We start from the raw sequence: 18737 nt of genomic DNA, 5'->3' as shown, positions 1-18737 counted from the left end.
CAGAAACCAGGACGGCTTCTCTAAATCAGAGACCTCCCTAGAAAATAGGGACACTTGGAGGATCTGAAAATGCCTGACGACACCACTGTGCACTATGATTGAACGAAGTTGAATATCATTCTCTCTCACCCACATCTTTGTGTGTGTTTATGCAAGATCAGTGTTGGTTGACTGTGATCAACTGCTCCACAGATTCTTGGATTTTAACTCACATCTGTAACCCGCCCACTACATTGTAAGGGGCATGTACGCTGGTCACTGCATTGAAAGGGGAGTGAAGAACACACACACACAAAAAGGTAACTTGTTAATTTAACGTTTATTTCTATGAGGAGGAGTAATTCTGAGGGGTCAAACAAAGAAATAATAAAAAAGTGACAAAAAAGTTATTTTTATAATGATGAGTTTTGCGGCTCCCAGTTTTTTTTTTCTTCGGAAACGGGTCCAAGTGGCTCTTTTTGTCTTAAAGGTTGCAGACCCCTGCCATAGGCGCTAGGGCTGCGGGGCACCCGGGCGCCAGGCTCTCAGGGGCACCAGACCAAGAATCTGGGGCTGAGATTTGGAGTCCAGGGATTGAAGAGCCAGGCCAGCCGACAGCCGCTGCCTAGCGGAGCAGAGCCCGTCAGAGTGTCAAAGGCTTTTCTGCTGCAGGCGCTGAGTTGTTTATTTAAATTGTATGCCCGCTGTTACCTTAAAATGGAAACTTAAACTGATGGAACATCAGAATAACCAGATGGGTGGGGTATAAATAAATAATAATTATTATTATTAGCGCAGCTTGCGGATTTAACATATAGAATAAGAGAACAAGAAGAATATACGTTTCAAGAAGACTGGAAAATGTTTATTGAATATATGGAGGAAAATTGTGTACGCTTGAAAACGTTGGCAGCATTAAGATAAATTCAACAGTGTAAACAAGTTTGATGTAAAAATGGAATACTGAATGGCTTAGTTTATGTAAAATATGCAGGGATTTATGATATGTAAAATGAACCACGGAAAGAGAAGAAGGGAAGTCACTGACATTTTAAGGTTGTTTCAATGAATATTCTAAATTGTAAAACATAAGATTTAATAAAAATTATATATATAAAATAAAAATTATATATATAAAATAAACATTATTTATATATATATATATACACACACACACACACACACACACACACATATATATATATATATATATATATATATATATATATATATATATATGTAAATGAGAGGGGAAAATAAATGCATGAAAAGCACCCTGCCCGGTTCCAAAACTAAATATCAAAGCGACCTTGTCCCGAAATAAGGCAGCTGCGCCTCGAAGACTACATTACCCAGCATGCTCCACCGGATGACGGCCCCCCTACCCGAGCGACCCGGAAGCCGCCCCTCTGCGCCTGCGCGACGCGGGCTGCTCAGCGGCGGGGTTGCCTTGAGGAGTGTCCCTCGTTCGCTCGCCTCCTTCCGCGCACCTGCTGCCGCCGCCGCCGCCGGCAACCGCCGCCTCTTCCTTCCCCGCTTCCGGCCTGCCAGATACGGCCCTCGCGCGGCACGAGCAGGCCCCGCTCTCCGCTTAACCCTCTCGTCGCCGAGCCTCTCCTTTCCTTCCTCCTCCTCCTCTTCCTCGCGCCCCGAGCGGAGCCGGTGGGCGGCGCGGCCATGGCGGACACGGCGCAGAACGGGCCCATGCAGGGAGGCGCGGGCGGCGGAGCCGTGGTGAGTTGAGTCCGGCGGGGGCGGCCTAGCGCGGCCTTCGCGGCCCTGCTGCGACCCACGGCGGGGCGGCATCCCAACGCTCCGCCTGAGAGGATTATATTTTATTTTATTCGAAACCGGCCTCACGCCTCTTCAGCCCCCGGCGTAGCTCAGTCGGTAGAGCCGGGGACTGTTAACCTCAGGGTCGTGGGTTCGAGTTCCACACGGAGGGCAAAAAGGCATAGCTGTCAACTTTTCCCTTTCCTTGCGAGGAATCCTATTTGGAATAAGGGGATTTCCCTTAAAAAAAGGGAAACGTTGACAGCTATGAAAAGGATTCCTGCATGTCGCAGGGGGTTGGACTAGATGACCCTGCGGAGGGGTCCCTTCCAACTCTGTGAACTGCCCTGAGACCCCCTGGTATAGGGCGGGATATAAATTCAATTAATAATAATAATGATAATAATTCTGTCCTTCTGTGAGTCTATAAATACGCTCCTATGTGGTTTTCTTTGTAGGGAGAGTTCTGATTTCAGGTCGTTTCAAATCTGTGGGGTGACTCCAGTATTGTACCCTCTTCTTGTATCAGGGCAAATCTGCTCAAATTCTGAGATTGGGGGTGTCGTAGCTCACACCCCCCCCAAGCCCAGTTTTCAGGGCTATGAATGAGGCAGTGTTAATTGATTAAGTTATACACCGCCTTTATCTTCCAAGTGGCTTAAGGTGGTGGTTGTCCTCCACATTTTCATCCTTCACAGCAACCCTGTGAGGCAAGTTAGGCTGAGAGATGGAGGCTGGCCCAAGGTCACCCAGTGAGCTTCACGACTGAGCAGCGATTCAAACTGTGGCCTCCCAGGTCATAGTCCCAACGCTTTAACTGTTCATGTATCAATGGGCACATGTGGGAGCAGATCGCCACAACTGCACACCTCCCCCCTACTCCATTGAGGGGTTATTCTGAATCTCTGATAGTTGTGTAGAGGAGGGAATTTTGATGTCGGCAGTGGCAGTTTTGTCACTGTGACAGTGTCCCCTGTTTCACATCTCCATTAGAAGTTGCCCTCTCTTGCCTCTTAATTGCCCTTGAGAAGTTTCAGTTCCTCTTAACTTTTTTAATCTAAAGCTTCCAGGCTTGGCCTTTTCCTCTCCACTGCTGCCTTTGGCAAAGGTTTGTGGAACAGGCTGGAGGAGCCAACTCAGTGTCAAGAGTCCTAAGTTGTTCTGGCTGTTTTCTGAAACATGGTCTATGCAACAGATGTTTAGGTTACTGCACTAGTACGTAGGTATTTAGGAAGTTGTTTGATGCTAAGACCATTGGTTTCTTTAGTTCTGTATTACCTATACAGTGGTACCTCGGGTTACATACGCTTCAGGTTACAGACTCCGCTATCCCAGAAATAGTACCTTGGGTTAAGAACTTTGCTTCAGGATGAGAACAGAAATCGTTCTCCGGCGGCGCGGTGGCAGCGGGAGGCCCCATTAGCTAAAGTGGTGCTTCAGGTTAAGAACAGTTTCAGGTTAAGAACAGACCTCCGGAACAAATTAAGTACTTAACCCGAGGTACCACTGTACCACGGATGGGGAGCCCCTGGCTTGTGAGCCAAAGTTGGCTTGCCAAGCCATTTTCCCCAAACCACAGACACCTGTCTCATGCCTAACACCATATGTGATGTTGGGTATATGGGAACGGGTGGCGATGTGGTCTAAACCACTGAGCCTCTTGGGCTTGTTGATCGGAAGGTCAGCAGTTCTAATCCGTGCAACGGGGTGAGCTCCTGTTGCTCTGTCCCAGCTTCTGCCAACCTAGCAGTTCGAAAGCATCCAAGTGCAAGTAGATAAATAGGTACCGCTGCGACGGGAAGGTAAATGGTGTTTCCATGATCTCTGGTTTCCGTCATGGTGTTCTGTTGCACCAGAAGCAGGTTAGTCATGCTGGCCACATGACCTGAAAAGCTGTTTGTGGACAAACGCCGGCTCCCTAGACCTGAAGTGAGATGAGCACCACAACCCCATAGTTGCTTTTGACTGGACTTAATCGTCCAGGAGTCCTTTACCTGTGGGGCAAGTAGAAATGTGTTTGGATCCTTTTAGAAATCATGAATAAACTCCCTGTGCATCAGTTTAATCCTGCTTGCTTTTGGTGCAGAAAACAGGCTTGAGCATCAGCTGACATATAGGGAGTTAAATCCTGCTGGGTCACTATCTCCTTCCACTCCCGTGGGCAAATTTTGACAACTGGGTGGCCCAGCACACTGTCAAAAGTGGTCTGCAGTGTATGCGGAGGTAAAAATCTGACTCACTGGGCCAAAATTATTCCCCTCCCTTTGCACACTGACTGGTAAAGAGGCTAAAAAATGTTACCTACAGCACAAGCTATTGTGGGTTAGAGCCCAGGTCATCAGCTGTTTCCTCAGTTGTCAGGTGTATATGCACGTTAGATCTAAAAGAAAAAAAGTGTAAAGGTTGGAATGAAGTGGCAGTATGATACCAAAACCATGTAGTAAATTCTTTTATGGGCTGAATCTGAATGCATTTGGAAATTTGCAAACCCATGAACTAAAAGCATATTTTGGAAAAGGGCAGGGAACTGGCAACAGTCAAGTTCTGGGCAATTTGATTCATTTCTTGTCTATGTAGGATGGGTGTGGCTGCCTCCCTGGAAACCAGATTTACCTTTCCCCATTTAGTTTATAGGCAGGCAGGGCCACTGGCAAAATGTTCAGGCTAGCTGATATTTCCACATACACATAACAACTTGCAACACCATATTAGTCATGGTGAAATGCACAAGCAGTTTCATGCTACCGGTGGTAGTTCATGCTGGGCCTGCTTAACTTGTGATCCACTAAGCCAGATGCAGACCACCAGCTGTTTATTTGGACCCACAAAATACTTGACAGCCTGTTTGTTTTTGCAATCCTGAGCAGAAACCAACAACAAAAGCTTTTTATGAGCTGCTGTTTCTGGCTGATGGGGCTGCATTTGTCTTGATAGGTTTGCACAACATGTGGCCCTTCAACAGGTGCTTTGCCTTGATAGAATGTAGTTGTAGTACACTTTGCAGTATTGCATTGGTGAAACTATTAGCAGGCTGTGTCATAGCTACTTCTATCCTCTTTCAGGAAGTGTTTGAATTGGACCTTTAGATAGGAGTCATACCTGGTGCTAGATGGACTTCTGGGGAAAACACGAAACACTGAGTTCTGATAGCTTCCTTATCTTCCATAAAAACACAGCCTAAAAGTTTTATCTGCTAGCAGTTTAACAGAAGAAACCTTCTTTGGTTTTTTTTAAATGACTGTCCCACAGTATGGTGGTGACTTCATTTTCTACAGAGTACTCCTCCCAGGGCATTTTATATGGTAAATGCCTGCACTACTAAAAATGTCCTGAGAGTTCTTAAAGGTGACTGCAGCCACTGCTGTTGCCCTGACTGCTCAGATATGGGAGGGATTGCTAGTTCAGTTAGTCACCACCTGTCCTAGCCATGGGGCAAAGTAGATATCTTCATTCTGTGAGCAATGGAGGGCTATACAAGGCTTCCTTGGAGCCTAGACCGAGTAGGGATTGGTTTTGGGATGTCCTGTTCCATTCCAGAAGGTGGTGAAGTTCACCAGAACTGCTTCCTAGCCATTATCTGCCATGGGTGCTAGCAGAGAGCAGCTGAGTTAGCCTTGTGGTTCTCAAAGAGCAGATATTCAAAGTTAACCCTCTTAATTATTTTAATTTTAATTTTAATTTATTGCCTGACCTCTTCACCCTATGATCCCTGGGTGGGTTACAGCAGTTTAAACTGTGACATTAAAAACCGTTTTTAAAATTTACAGTTACAAAAATGCAATCATGAAACATAGGTCTTTAGAAATCTCATAATTATGTCTTCCAAATTTAAGAGCGACTGTGTGGAGATTGCTTTTTCATTTATTATTTACGCTTGCTTTTATGAGAAAGCCAAAGTTTTGCGTTCTTCGTATTGTCTGTTATCTATGTTGGTTCTGGATCTGGTCAGTTTGGTGGGTAATTGTTCTTTAACAGTGGGTAAAACAGTGGGTTGCTTTGGGAGGATGGATGGGATAGAAATTTAATAAATAAAAAGAATAAATAAATATTTATTCACTAACTACTTTCCCTTTCATTACAGCAATTTCTGATTACTAATAAGTTGGATACAGCAATGTGGATTTCCCGTATATTCACAGTTTACTGTTCGGCTTTATTTGTCCTGCCTCTTCTAGGGTATGTATAATAATGTTCTTTAAAGCAGTAGTGCCCCTGATATCCTTAGAAAGGACACTGCTTTTTTTAGCGACAGAATGAAACAGAAAACATACATTATGCTTAAAAGCTCTGTATCACATTTTATATGCATATACAGTTGTTCTAATCCAGTTAAGGTTAAGCTTTTATTACTTCCCGTCCATTTTAATATGAGATATCAATCTATATTCTTAGCTGTCCATTGGAAATCAGTGTAGTGTGTAGATGCGAAATATCAGTCAGTGATATGGGGCAGAAGATTTTCCAGTGCTTTATTTTTATGTGGGAGTTTTAACTTTCGTTAAGTTCATTAGTGACAACAAAAGGATGCCCATTTCAACTACAGTATTAGGCAAGCTTAGCAATTTCAAAGTTTGTAGCTTTGCTTACTGAATACTCAACTAGATCACTCTCTAGGCCATCAGAAAGTGTTTAAATGCTGACTGAAAGATTTCCAATGCAAATTAGCCTAAATTTGCACAGGAAAAAATTCAGGAAACCTATATCACTGACTTTGGTTAGACTTTGACCAATATTTAGCAAATATCAGTGCTTGATATTTGGTTCTGTTTAAGAACCAACTTTACACCTGTCCAGTAATCTGTACATTATACACCTTCAGATCAAGTGAGTGTCATTTATTGTTTAGGTTTTGATATTGTCATTTAACTAGATTCCAGTTACTATGTTATTATTTATCTGCCATTTTTCTCTCCAAAGAAACGTCAAATAGATAACTGCATTGAAAAACTTTTAAATGGCATTCTTCCCTCCCCCCACTCCCCCAAACTTGGCACACCTGTAGAGTTCAGTGCCAAGCGCCAGGAATGCTTCTCAGACTGAGTAACAGTTACATCTTGGCAGAGCTTAGCAGGGCGGGCTTCAGAGACTGAAATGATGATGCAATTCTCTTGGGAGGAAGACTTGAAGCCGCAACTCGGTTTGTATGGTAACCTCTCCTTTGATAATTCTCAAGGTTGCATGAAGCAGCTAGCTTTTATCAACGTGCCTTGCTGGCAAATGCTCTCACCAGCGCCCTTCGACTTCACCAAAGGCTACCACATTTTCAGCTAAGCAGGGCGTTCCTGGCTCAAGCCTTGCTGGAGGACAGCTGCCACTACCTTTTGTATTCCCTCATCTTTGTCAATTCCTACCCTGTTACAAGTATCCTTTCTACGAGTCTTGTAATACTTCCAATTCTGTAATAGTTTGATTGGGCTTTTGCTGTCGTAGAGGGCTAGACTTAAATCAGGGATTACTCCAGCTTGTACCTTTGCTCAGCCACAAAGCCTAAAGGGTCATGATGGGCCAGATTCATGTTCTTGCCTAGCTGTGTTGTTTTATACTTTCAGGGTGTCCCATGATCATAATATTAAGTAGTTGTGTTATTTGCTATAAATCAAGCACCACTAGGAGTTCTTTCTTTTAATAATAATAATAATAATAATTCATTATTTATACCCCACCCATCTGGCTGGGTTTCCCCAGCCACTCTGGGCGGCTTCCACCAAAACACTAAAATACCTATTAAACATTGAAAGCTTTCCTAAACAAGGCTGCCTTCAGATGTCTTCTAAAAGTTTGGTAGTTATTTTTCTCTTTGATATCTGGTGGGAGGGCGTTCCACAGGGCGGGTGCCACTACTGAGAAGGCCCTCTGCCTCGTTCCCTGTAACTCCACTTCTTGCAGTGAGGGAACCGCCAGAAGGCCCTCGGTGCTGGACCTCAGCGTCCGGGCAGAATGATGGTGGTGGAGACGCTCCTTCAGGTATACTGGGCCGAGGCCATTTAGGGCTTTAAAGGAAAGCACCAACACTTTGAATTGCTTGGAAACGTACTGGGAGCCAGTGTAGGTCTTTCATGACAGGTGTTATGTGGTCTCAGCGGCCACCCCCAGTCACCAGTCTAGCTGCCGCATTCTGGATTAGTTGTAGTTTCCGGGACACCTTCAAAGATAGCCCCACATTGTTTTCCAATGTACTTCTTACAAATAAAAATGTTGGTGTGGGGGGAGCAAAATTTCATTCTGAAAGTGTGGCCCACAGAAAAAGGTTAGAGAACCACTGGACTGGAGTCAGGGGTGGAGGGAGGGGTACAGTGGGTGTGGGCTACCCTGGGTGTCACCACTGAGGAGGGTGACAAAATGCCAGGCGGCACTCACCATGGGGCCTGCAGCACGCCCAAGCCACATGTCTATCCTGGGAGAGACGCGGTGGCTTGGGCGCACACAGGCTCCGCGCTGCCCAAACGGTCCACCCACTACCTCCCCCCCTCCAGCTGTAGGGCGGCTGAGTGGGAGGAGGCAGGCAGACTCTGGAGGCCCCACGGTGTGCCCTGCCCTCGCCCCGCCCCAATGGGTGGCTTGCCTCTCTCCTGGGCACGCAACCCCAGGCGCCCGAGCTGCTTCCTCCGCCGCTGACTGGAGTAATCAACTACAAGGAGGTAAAGCTCAGGGGAGAGGGGAGCTGAACTCTATCTCTCCACCCCCTGCCTTATGTGTGCTTTTTGTTGTTAGTGAATTTACCACCTCAATTCCTGCTTTATATATGTATAGGGCAGTCACACAAATTAAGGCCTCATCACCTCTAGTCTCACCCTAGACAGAAGCACCACCTTTATTAACTCTTATTTATTACCTATTGATGTAAAGTACCTGAATCAAAATAAACAAGTGAGCTCATATTTCTTAGCCCCATCAATTTATTTAATAAGGTTGCAATCCTATACCTTCTTCTGAGAAGACCTGTATAGGATTTCACTCTAAAACATTGATCTACTGATTTTAACTCTGGCCCTACATAAGTTAAGTACACACAAACTGCTGGATGCCTATACTTCTACAAGTGCATACCGCTAACCACCATTTTCAAATTCCATTCCATGATTAGGACTGTGTTCTGTGTCACTAAGTGTTTAATAAAGCTACCTAACTTTAATCACCTGAACCTTAAGGTCCAAACTTTTTCTCATACGAAAGAATCTGAATTTAAAGCAAGAGATCGCAGGCTTACATGCTGACACAAGTGGACGATGTGCTTGAATATTCAGACTATAGTGTGAAATAACATGCGTGAGGTTGTAATTCTCCTTAACTTTAACTTCAGTGAGTATTTTCCCAGTTCTGTTGTTTTCTTTGCTTCACGCTGCCACCTACACAAAGAAGGTTCTTGATGTAAGTATGTTGTTAGTGTATGATCTTGTGCCCCTTACATGCCACATTGCTCTTTGTAAGGAGGGCAGGATTCAGATGAGACATGGATTTTTTAAGGGGTAAACTGAAAACTGGCATCTGGCTATTTTCTGCCACAGTTTGTGTAGCTCATCCAGTTCTGCTGCTTCTATCAAAGGGTTAGCAAGTAGGAAAGAAAAGGATACGCGTGGAGAGCCAGAATGTTTGATGAGGACTGAGGAGACTTGGGTTCAAATCCCTATGCAACTGTGATGCTCGCTGGGTGACCTTGATCATTATTCAATGTAACCTCCCTCACAGGGTTGTTTGGGTTAAATGGGGGCAGTGGGGAACTGAAACTGAATATTAGGTTTACCGTTTCCTGCATAATAAACATTGTAGCAAGGTTTGCAAAATTCTTCAGTTTTCCTGCTTATTATTTAGACTGCCTTTCAAGGTTTATAAAATAATTATAGCATAGCTGAAAGTATTCCCAAGGTTTGACTTTGTATACATAACACAAAGTTTCCTGACATTGCTTTTTTACTCCCTTCTTTCAAGGCACGAGGTTCAAATAGTCTTCTTTTCCTAAGAAATCTCTTGGACAAGTTAAACGCTAACCAGCAAAACATCCTGAAATTTATAGCTTGCAATGAGATCTTCTTGATGCCAGCTACTGTGTTTATGCTTTTCAGGTATGAGATGAAACATTAACCTTTATTTTTATTCAGATGGTGTTCTATAACTGCTTGGGAATACAGAATCAGACTGTTTCTTGTTTATCATTGCAATGTCCCTATAAGGGACCGTCTTTGCAGGGTGAAAACTAAGGTTGGGTTGTGATTTTCTCACCATCTCCTGACCCTGTGGCTGTGCTGCTCTAAGAACCCTATTTTTAAGATGCACAGGGTTTGCTTGCTGACTAATGTAAGGATGATTTCTTGATCCTTAAGGCAAAGATCTGCATAGTCTGTTTTTGTTCCTTTGGAGAAATTTTACTTTCATGTGCATGAAGAAAGCTCTGATTCAGATGCCAAAAAGATAATATTGCATTTTAAGTGCCCGTTATTTTGTAGTATTGTGTTTTAATTTAGGGTTGTATTCAAAGTAGCATTAAGGAAAATGTTCTATCAGTGAAATAATTTCTCTTTGTTCAACAGAATGTTCTGCCCCTCTCCTCCCACCGTGCACCCCCTAATTCTGTTCTGGAGTTCCCCCAACCCTCTAGAGCAGATTTGGGGGTGGAGCAGGGTGTGCACAGGAGGAGGAGAGGGGTGAAGTCCTGTTGTGCAAGCGAAACTCATTCCCCTTGCACAGTTATTTATTTAAATACCATCCTTTGTATCTAAGCCACCTTGCAGACCACTGATGGAAGAATGGCATATACTGTTAATTTATTATAATTTCTTATTTATTTATTGAATTTATATACCTCCCTATACCCAGAGGTCTCAGAGGTGTTCACAGAACAAAATCAAAATACAAAACCACAAAATATATAAAACAATAAAATAAAAACAATACCCCCCCCAAAAAAACACATTTTAAAAGGGCAAAGGATGTCAATCAACCAAAGGCACCTAAAGGTGTATAATGAAGGTGCCAGGCAAACTTCCCTGGGGAGAGCGTTCCACAGACGGGGAGCCACCCCAAACTTCCAGGTACCATTGAATTCAGTGGAATTTATTTCTAAGTAAATATGCACAGAATTCTGCCACAAGGCAGCTCCTTCCAGTGCATGCTTGTCCGAGAGAAAGGTCTACTGAACACGGTGGACTTGCTTCTGAGTAAACATACACTAAAGTTACATAATTTCATTGCAGGAGGGGCAACACTAGTTCCTTTATATGGTTTTAATGTTTCAGCCATCTTGACACATTTTATTTAATGATCTGCGGCTGTCATTCGTCACAGTGTGTGCATGTCAAATACTGTGTGAAAACATTTATTTAGTTGTAAGGGTCTTTTGCAGGTCAAAGCAGTTACTATGTGTGAAGAAAAACATAAGGTGGTGTCTTATTGCAAATCCTACACTGTATCCTTTTAAATAAATCTACCCCTCCACCACCCCACCTTTTTTCTTCTGTTCTTTTCAGTGGGCAGGGAAGCTTGCTGCAGCCATTTATTTACTACAGATTTCTTACACTCCGTTATTCCTCCCGCCGAAATCCATATTGCCGGTAAGAAACCAATTACGATTTAAAGTTGTTGTTGTTGTCATCATCTGTAAATACAGTGCTTAAACAGTTGGCTCCTTGGTGTTGCCATGTGATGGACTAAAAAGAGGAGTTAAAGGAAGTAATTAAAAACATGAAGATGGGAAAATCACCTGGCTCTGATGGATTCCCAGCATCCTTTTACAAAACATTTAAGGAACAAACGCTTCCACAAATGGCTAGGCTATACAATGATATTTTAGCCGGTAACCTACTTCCTGCAACTTGGAAGCATTCAAGAATCATAGTTATTCTCAAACCTCACAAGGACTCCACCAATATCATACCAAGCAATCTCTTTATTAAATCTAGATTATAAAATCTTTACAGCCAATCTGGTCAATAGATTAAAAACATTTGTTGGCAGCTGTATACAGACAGACCAATCTGGGTTTGTTCCAGGGTGAAGAGTTACTGATCCAATAAGGAAATTATTGAACATTTTTATTTCATTAGAAAAAATCATAACCTTTAACAAGCCTCTCACTTGATATTTTAAAACTATTTGATTGTCCAGAACCAAATTATCTAATGGAAATAGTTAAGAAATGTGATTTTGGCCAAAAAAATTGTAAAGGCTTTCGAAGATATAGATGATATAGATATAGATAGCAGGCCACAATTAGAATAAATAATTCAGATTGCTCCCCCCCAAAATGTTTAGTCATAGAACAAAACAGGGATGTCCTCTGTTGCCCATTAGTTGTCTTAATTTTAGAAACATTGGTAATCAAATTACAGAATGCCCTCTCTGGTATGGGAATGGTTTCGTCCCATAATGTTGTGTGTTTAAATGTTTTTGTACTTCTGCAAACCTCAGAATCTCTCTGGCTATGGTAATGAAGGCAGCTCTGTTTGGGGAAGTTTTTAATGACTGATGTTTTAATGTATTTTTAATCTCTTCTTGGAAGCCGCCCAGAGTGGCTGGGGAAACCCAGCCTGATGGGCAGGTTATAAGTTGTTGTTGTTGTTGTTCTCCTCTTCCTCCTCCTCGTTATTATTGATTTTGATGAAGGTTTGAGTGAGATGTAGGAGCTACTGTTGCAAAGATATTTCTGTAAAAAGTGTCTGTTATTTTCAGAACCCTCTTCACGGAACTTCGGATTGTCGTTGAGCATGTCATCATGAAACCGTCCTGCCCGGCGTTTATACGAAGGCTCTGTGTCAGCAGCATTTCTTTTATAAGCAGACTGGCACCAACTGTTGCATAGTCAACACTGGAAACATGCGTATGTTTGTCTGACGAACTTTCTAAGCAGCTGGTATTTCTGCTGGTGATTTATAAATTCTGGATCTCAGTCAAGGTTGTATGGAAACATGTTTTCTTCCAAGAGCCTGTTCTGTGAATTGTATCCTATATGTTTAAAAAGTCTTGTTTTTCAAGATGTTTCCGTGCTTTGTGGAAGATGAACGCTTGCCATCTTAGACAGAATACTTTGCAATGCAAAACAGTGGTGACAACCCTGCATTGTACAATATGGCTTTTGTGCTGTCATGTATGTCCTCTTCGATACTGAATGAAAATACTTATTCAAAAAAATAATAATGTCCAGGCAATACTAGCTGGATTGTGTCTAACAAGCTATAAGCTGTGGCTGCAACATAACTAGTAGCCTCTTAGGGGTACCTATTGAAATCTCTACCCATGCGGTACATTTGAGTCAGTATTCCTTCCATTCAGTAAATGAGACAGGCTTAGTCAATTGAGTAAATCATTGTGGTCAATACAAATCAATTGGCACCTACTTCAAATGTGAACAGTAGAACGAAGCATCAAATTTCATTGTTCTGATTTATTTAATGCTTTTGAAATGGAAAGCTCTCCACCCTTCCCTAAGCACTTTATTTCTTTGTAAAGTAAATATTTCTCTAGATCATCTCAATGCCCTATTTTTTCCCTGTCTTCCAAAAAGCAGGCTTCTTAAAATGCCACTCTTTGAAAAGTCTGAATAATAAAGATGGATGTTACATTAATTTTCAATATATATTGGAAGTGTTGCCCTTGTGAGGTAATTCTTAAAGTTCATGCAGTTAGGCTAGTTCCAAACACCATTGCATACTCATGGTGCAATGCTAAACATGGCAGTAGCTGTAAATTACATTATGACATAGGTCTGCCTTTCAAGTTTTGAGCATGAATCTTCTCTCTTCCTCCACCTTCAGTTTATATGCATGGGCATAACTGCAGATGTGTCGGACCATAATGTGGTGTAGGCATGTGTCTCCTGCTCCATCCCTTTCTCCTGTACACATGGTCAGGAAACGGAGAGGATGTGATTGTGGGAACACAGCTCTGTTGCGACCTCATAGGACTTCTGTCTCTGTGGGTGCTGCGCCTGCACAGGGAAGCATCCTGCCCATCCTGCTGAAACTAGAGGAACTATTTTGTAAAGCAGAGGTGTGGAAACTCTGGGCCCCCAGATGATGTTGCTCTCCAGCTCGCATCTTCTTCAGCCAGCATAGCCAGGGGTCAGGGATGATGGGATTGCTAGTCTAAGACCTGGAGGGTCACAAGTTTCCCACCACAGGAATAAAATAATACTGCATTACCTCTTCCCTAGAGAAGCGCTCTTCCACTAATTGTAGCTTTATTTCAGTAGAAGTGGGGCTGTTGTCTTACAAAGCAGAGGTAATGGGAAGTCTGGTCATTTGCTATTTCAGCATACCAAGAAGGAAAAAAACTGCACAAACTGGTTCACTTAACTTCAGCAACCTAATAGTTTTGATTCCCATGATAAGCCGGTTATTGAATGTCCTGAGGACTGAAGAGCATTTTAAACTGAGTTGCTTCACATGTGCATAACTTGCCTTCTTCTTTTTGAAGCAGAGCTGACCAACTTTTTAAAAGTTTTTCTGTAGTCAACCCACCTGCAACTGCACACACTTGTATGCACAGGTACATAGCCCATCCCTTTTCAGTTGATCCTTGCAGATCTGCTGAGAAAAGGGCTGTTAGCCCCTCTCTGCTTCTGAAATGGTAACTGGGGAAGGGTTATTTTCATATCCACCAAGAGTCTGGGCAGAGAAATTTAAGCCTTTCTGATCACTCCAGTGACTACTTTTTTTTGTTTGTTTTCATTTTTTATGTCACCCCCCCCCCAGAAAAAAATATGAGTGTGGGTGTGTTTTGGGGAGGCAGAAAAAGTTGGGGTTTGGGGGGCGGAGGGCAATCAATTTAGGCATCTGTTTCTAACCAAACACCTTGGTGTTTATTAAAATTCTTCTTGGACTTGAGGTTGGGGGTTGGTGTAGGCAGGTTGCTGTTTTTCATTGCTCTCCTGCCCCCCACTCTCCCAGTTCCTAACTATGCAGGAGTATTCAGTTGTGTGATATTTCCCAGCCGAACTGTTTGTGTATACTTGGTCCGAATCACGTAATTTTACTTGGACCACTCAGAATACAACCTGTTCCTGAGAAATACTCGGGAGATAGCGGATGGTTTAGCGAACACATGTCCTAAACGCGCAACCCAGTCTGGGTTTTTCCTTGTGATAAATCCCCACTAAGTGTTCCGGGCTTACTCTTGAATGTGTTCAGCCCTTCTTGAGCCAGGGATAGTAAGATCTAAAAGGCATCCTAAAAAGGGCCAGGAAGTATGTATGTTACAGGCATAGTCTTCTATGATATCTGATGGAGAACTTGCGCTGGGGAGATATGTAAACTTGTGTGTTTGTGTGTGTGCATCTTCTCCTTAAATGGAAGGCACTGCGCTGTCAGCTTGTTGCTATTTATGAAGATTAAATTGTTTTTTTCCCATTGAGTGCCTGCATATTAGAATTGAGGAATTTGCCCAGGCACTATACTTACTCATTGATTCTTCTAAGCCACTTCATGATTTAGTGTCTTAACAACTGCATGAACTGAATGATACATTTAAATAATTTGGAACGTTGCCGCTGTTTTTAAAACTATGTTTCCTTGTAACTACCTTATTTCTTTTTGATTAAATGTGAATGTCATTTAGATTGAACTCATTCATTAGCTTGTCGATAGCCCACCCTGTGCATTGCTTGCTAAACTTCCGGGTATGGACAAATGCAGCTTTAAAAATGGCTGGTACGGCTGGTTGATTGCACTCCTTTTAGCTTTTTGGCTCATAAACATCTACTTATAGGGAAGGCGCACACTAGTGTGCAGGAATGCTTCATGAGTTTTTTCATCTAGGCTCTCTTGCTTTGAGGATTTTATAAAAATTTCTACAGCAATAAAGTGACTGTTGTGGTGGTAGCCTGGAATGAAATGTCTGAACCTATTTTAACGTTATTTGTAGTTGTATGTTGAATCCCGAGGCTTGGAGTATAATTCCATTAGAGGAAAAGAAACACAACAGAGTCCTCACCCCAATCCAGCGGCAACTGCAGGCAACAAAACACACATAACTGGTCACTCAGGAATGTACATCTGCATTCTTATGAATCTCAATAAACATAGCTTTGCCGATGGGCTGCTGCATCCAGTCCTCACCCACAATGCTTAGTGATCACGCTTGCCAAGTCAGTGTTTGTATGTCATATCTATCTATCTATCTATCTATCTATCTATCTATCTATCTATCTATCATCTATCTTTGGATTTCTTGGAAGACTGTTTTTCAGAGCCTTCAGGATTACACCCCTCCCAGAACTATTACTTAATCAAGACAACTGGTTCCTGAATATGATTTTAAATGTTGGGATTTACAGCTAACTCAATTCCATTAGCGTTCTATATTTTATAGCCTTCTATATAAAAGTTGGGGTGCAAAGATCTGTTTAGGTTCCAGCCAAGGGTCTTGCAGATCTATTACAAACAGTTTCTAAAAGTCCCCTCCAATTTCAAAGCAGTGTACTGAGCAGCAGGGGGGCAGCAGTTGAGGGGCAGAGCTAATCTTCTACAGCCCCTCCCCTGGGCTCCTAGAAGTTGTTTTGTGGTAATTGAATCTTAGCCAAAGGCCTTTGGAGAATGAAAAACCTTCCTTCATACCCTGTGCCCAGAGCTGTGTATACTCTCTGCTAAAAGTAGAAATTTGCATCCCAAAAGACGCATGTGAGGTCCTCTGAAACATATGCAAATGAAGTATATTTGCATAATTTCTCAAGTAACTCGAACATGTTGGCTGTTTTTCATAACTCTGGTATTGGTTATGGGGGTCTGACCTGCCAGCACTGCAAAATGGGTGACCCTGTTTATACTACGGACCAGATCCAAGGGAACATGTGCAGATCATCATCTAGGCCTGTGCATGTGGGGCCTCAGCTGATGCAGGAAACAGATGGGTGCTAAAAAAGTCCTTTGTCAGCTATTGGGCAGGGAAAGGGGCTGCACTGGTATTGAATCCAGTTCAAGCAGCTGTTTTAGAAGGATTTTAGCTTCCCAGCCCCATATGGCAGATTGGGCCCACCTAAGAATAGACGCGCACAGCCCTTAGCTGAATCAAGTTATACTGGTCTGTTCACATAGTACATTCCGTATATTTCCATGCAGAAGACCTGCTCCTTCCTTGGTAACGGCGCCATTTTTAGGTGGCAGATTGCTGCTGTACCCTGGCTGGCAGGGGCTGAGCATACATTTCAAAAAACCAATTGAAAAATTCATCACTTTCCCTGTCTTCGAGGACTGAGGCACAAAATGCTAATGCCGGCCTCAGAGGGGAAATAGTTCTCCTGCATATTTGAGAAAATGTGAAACCCTTTCAAGGAAATCTAATAAACATAATCATCGCAGCCTGCTGACACAAAGGAAAAAGGACCTCATTCGCTCTTTCTTTTTTATGCTGCAATTTAGTGGCCCCTGCTGATTTACAAATTGGATCACAACTGTAAATTATCCATGCCAGTACCTGTGGAAGTAAGCGCTGAGATCCATATTTATTTGGAGTTCTGCTTAAATCAGCAAAAATGATAAATTCGATGGTCTGAAATTGGAAATACCAAGGGCTTTCTGGAATGATTGTGCAAAATGTCTCCGCTCGTAATTTATTGTGACCCTCTTTCATTCACGACGCTCTGTATGCCTAATATTTATTTCAACGCAAATTAAATTGCACCCTCCTATGTTGTCACATCTCTGGTTTTATTGATGTTGTCAAAATCAAATTGTGTTCCCCCATACGCTCCTCACCCCCAAATTGTAAGCAGTCATAGTCACACCAGTTTAGATTGCAAAGCAGCATCTGTTATTAGAGCTTGGTTTCCCTTTGCTGCTTGGATGATGCAAGACGCGGGAATCATTGTGATGATTTTTTGGAACAGTCTTGTAGAAGTGGGAAGTAAAAGGACAGTGAATCAGGATAAGGGCATAATACTAGATTCATAGCTGATGTAAGTGCACCGATGTACATTGATACACGTATCCTGAACTGCCTTCTTTCTTACTACATTCTGGACACAATTCAATGAGCTTTGGCACATTCTCCTCCAAACAAGCCGCCTCTGCATTTCCCATTATCTCTACAGAGGTTGTGAAAATGAGGGGATGTGGTCAGGTACAAAGTACTGGCCTAAGGTTTAGTGGCGGCAGGAGAATGCTGCTAAGCACTCTAAATATTAACAAACATTCTTGGATGGTGCTGCTAGAATGCTTTCAAGCAGCTGGGAGTTGTTCTTAATTGCCGAAAAGGTGTGATGACTTAGGCCTGCACCCGAATTACAATACAAGTGGAAGTGGTGGTGGGGAAAGGAACTCTGTGTCTGCTCAGTTTTGTTTACACCTGGGTAAATATCCTATATACCGTATTTTTCGCTCTATAAGATGCACCAGACCATAAGACGCATCTAGTTTTTGGAGGAGGAAAACAAGAAAAAAAATATTCTGAATCCCAGAAGCCAGAACAGCAAGAAGGATCGCTGCGCAGCAAAAGCAGTGATCCCTCTTGCTGTTCTGGCTTCTGGGATAGCTGCGCAGCCTGCATTCGCTCCATAAGATGCACACACATTTCCCCCTTTTAGGAGAGAAAAGGTGAGTCTTATAGAGCAAAAAATACGGTATTTGAAGAAGGGGCATAGTTAGGCCCCTTATGTGATCTGATGTTGCAGCATTGCTGCAATTAACTACCTTTGTGAACCTGATCTACCTTGGATGGAAGTCTGCCTCTGCTGAAATGCCACCTGAATTTGGTGACAATTGAGCCAAGGAACAAGCTTGTTTTAGGTTATGCCTTCTCAGAAACCTGGTGGGGGTGATATCCCCCCCCCCCGGACAGTGCTCTAATTGGAGTGCTGTAAGAGGACTTTTCTTTTGAAGGGCTGCTCAGTCCAAGTCAGACAGAGACCAAGATGGAGACCGAAACAGAGAAATGTGTGTGTCTTAAAGACCTGGACAGCTCAGTCTGCTGTCCAGGTCACAATCTTCCCTATCATAGTGAAATGTATTTCTATTTAAATCATAGCTGATTGTTTCTAATTTTGCATCCATACTCACACCTCC

At 42.9% G+C, this 18737-nt stretch overlaps 1 protein-coding gene across 2 annotated transcripts; it reads left to right on the top strand.

The window, feature by feature from the left end:
- The first annotated feature begins 1412 nt into the window (after positions 1–1412).
- TMEM33 (transmembrane protein 33) lies at positions 1413–17373 on the top strand. 2 transcript variants are annotated; one of them, XM_081020188.1, is made up of 7 exons: positions 1413–1713; positions 5834–5928; positions 6926–7113; positions 9053–9120; positions 9679–9812; positions 11214–11297; positions 12415–17373. In XM_081020188.1, exons 1-7 carry the CDS (start codon positions 1657–1659, stop codon positions 12542–12544), a joined length of 756 nt encoding a protein of 251 aa, XP_080876314.1. In that variant the 5' UTR covers positions 1413–1656; the 3' UTR covers positions 12545–17373. The 2 variants fall into 2 exon arrangements, with proteins under 2 accessions (XP_080876314.1, XP_080876315.1); XM_081020189.1 differs by lacking the exon at positions 1413–1713 and adding an exon at positions 5307–5395.
- The last annotated feature ends 1364 nt before the right edge of the window (positions 17374–18737 follow it).

This window comes from Podarcis pityusensis, assembly GCF_964106645.2.
Source record: "Podarcis pityusensis genome assembly, chromosome: 9".
Classification (NCBI taxonomy): Eukaryota; Metazoa; Chordata; class Lepidosauria; order Squamata; family Lacertidae; genus Podarcis; species Podarcis pityusensis.
This window is presented reverse-complemented; position numbering and strand designations above follow the sequence as displayed.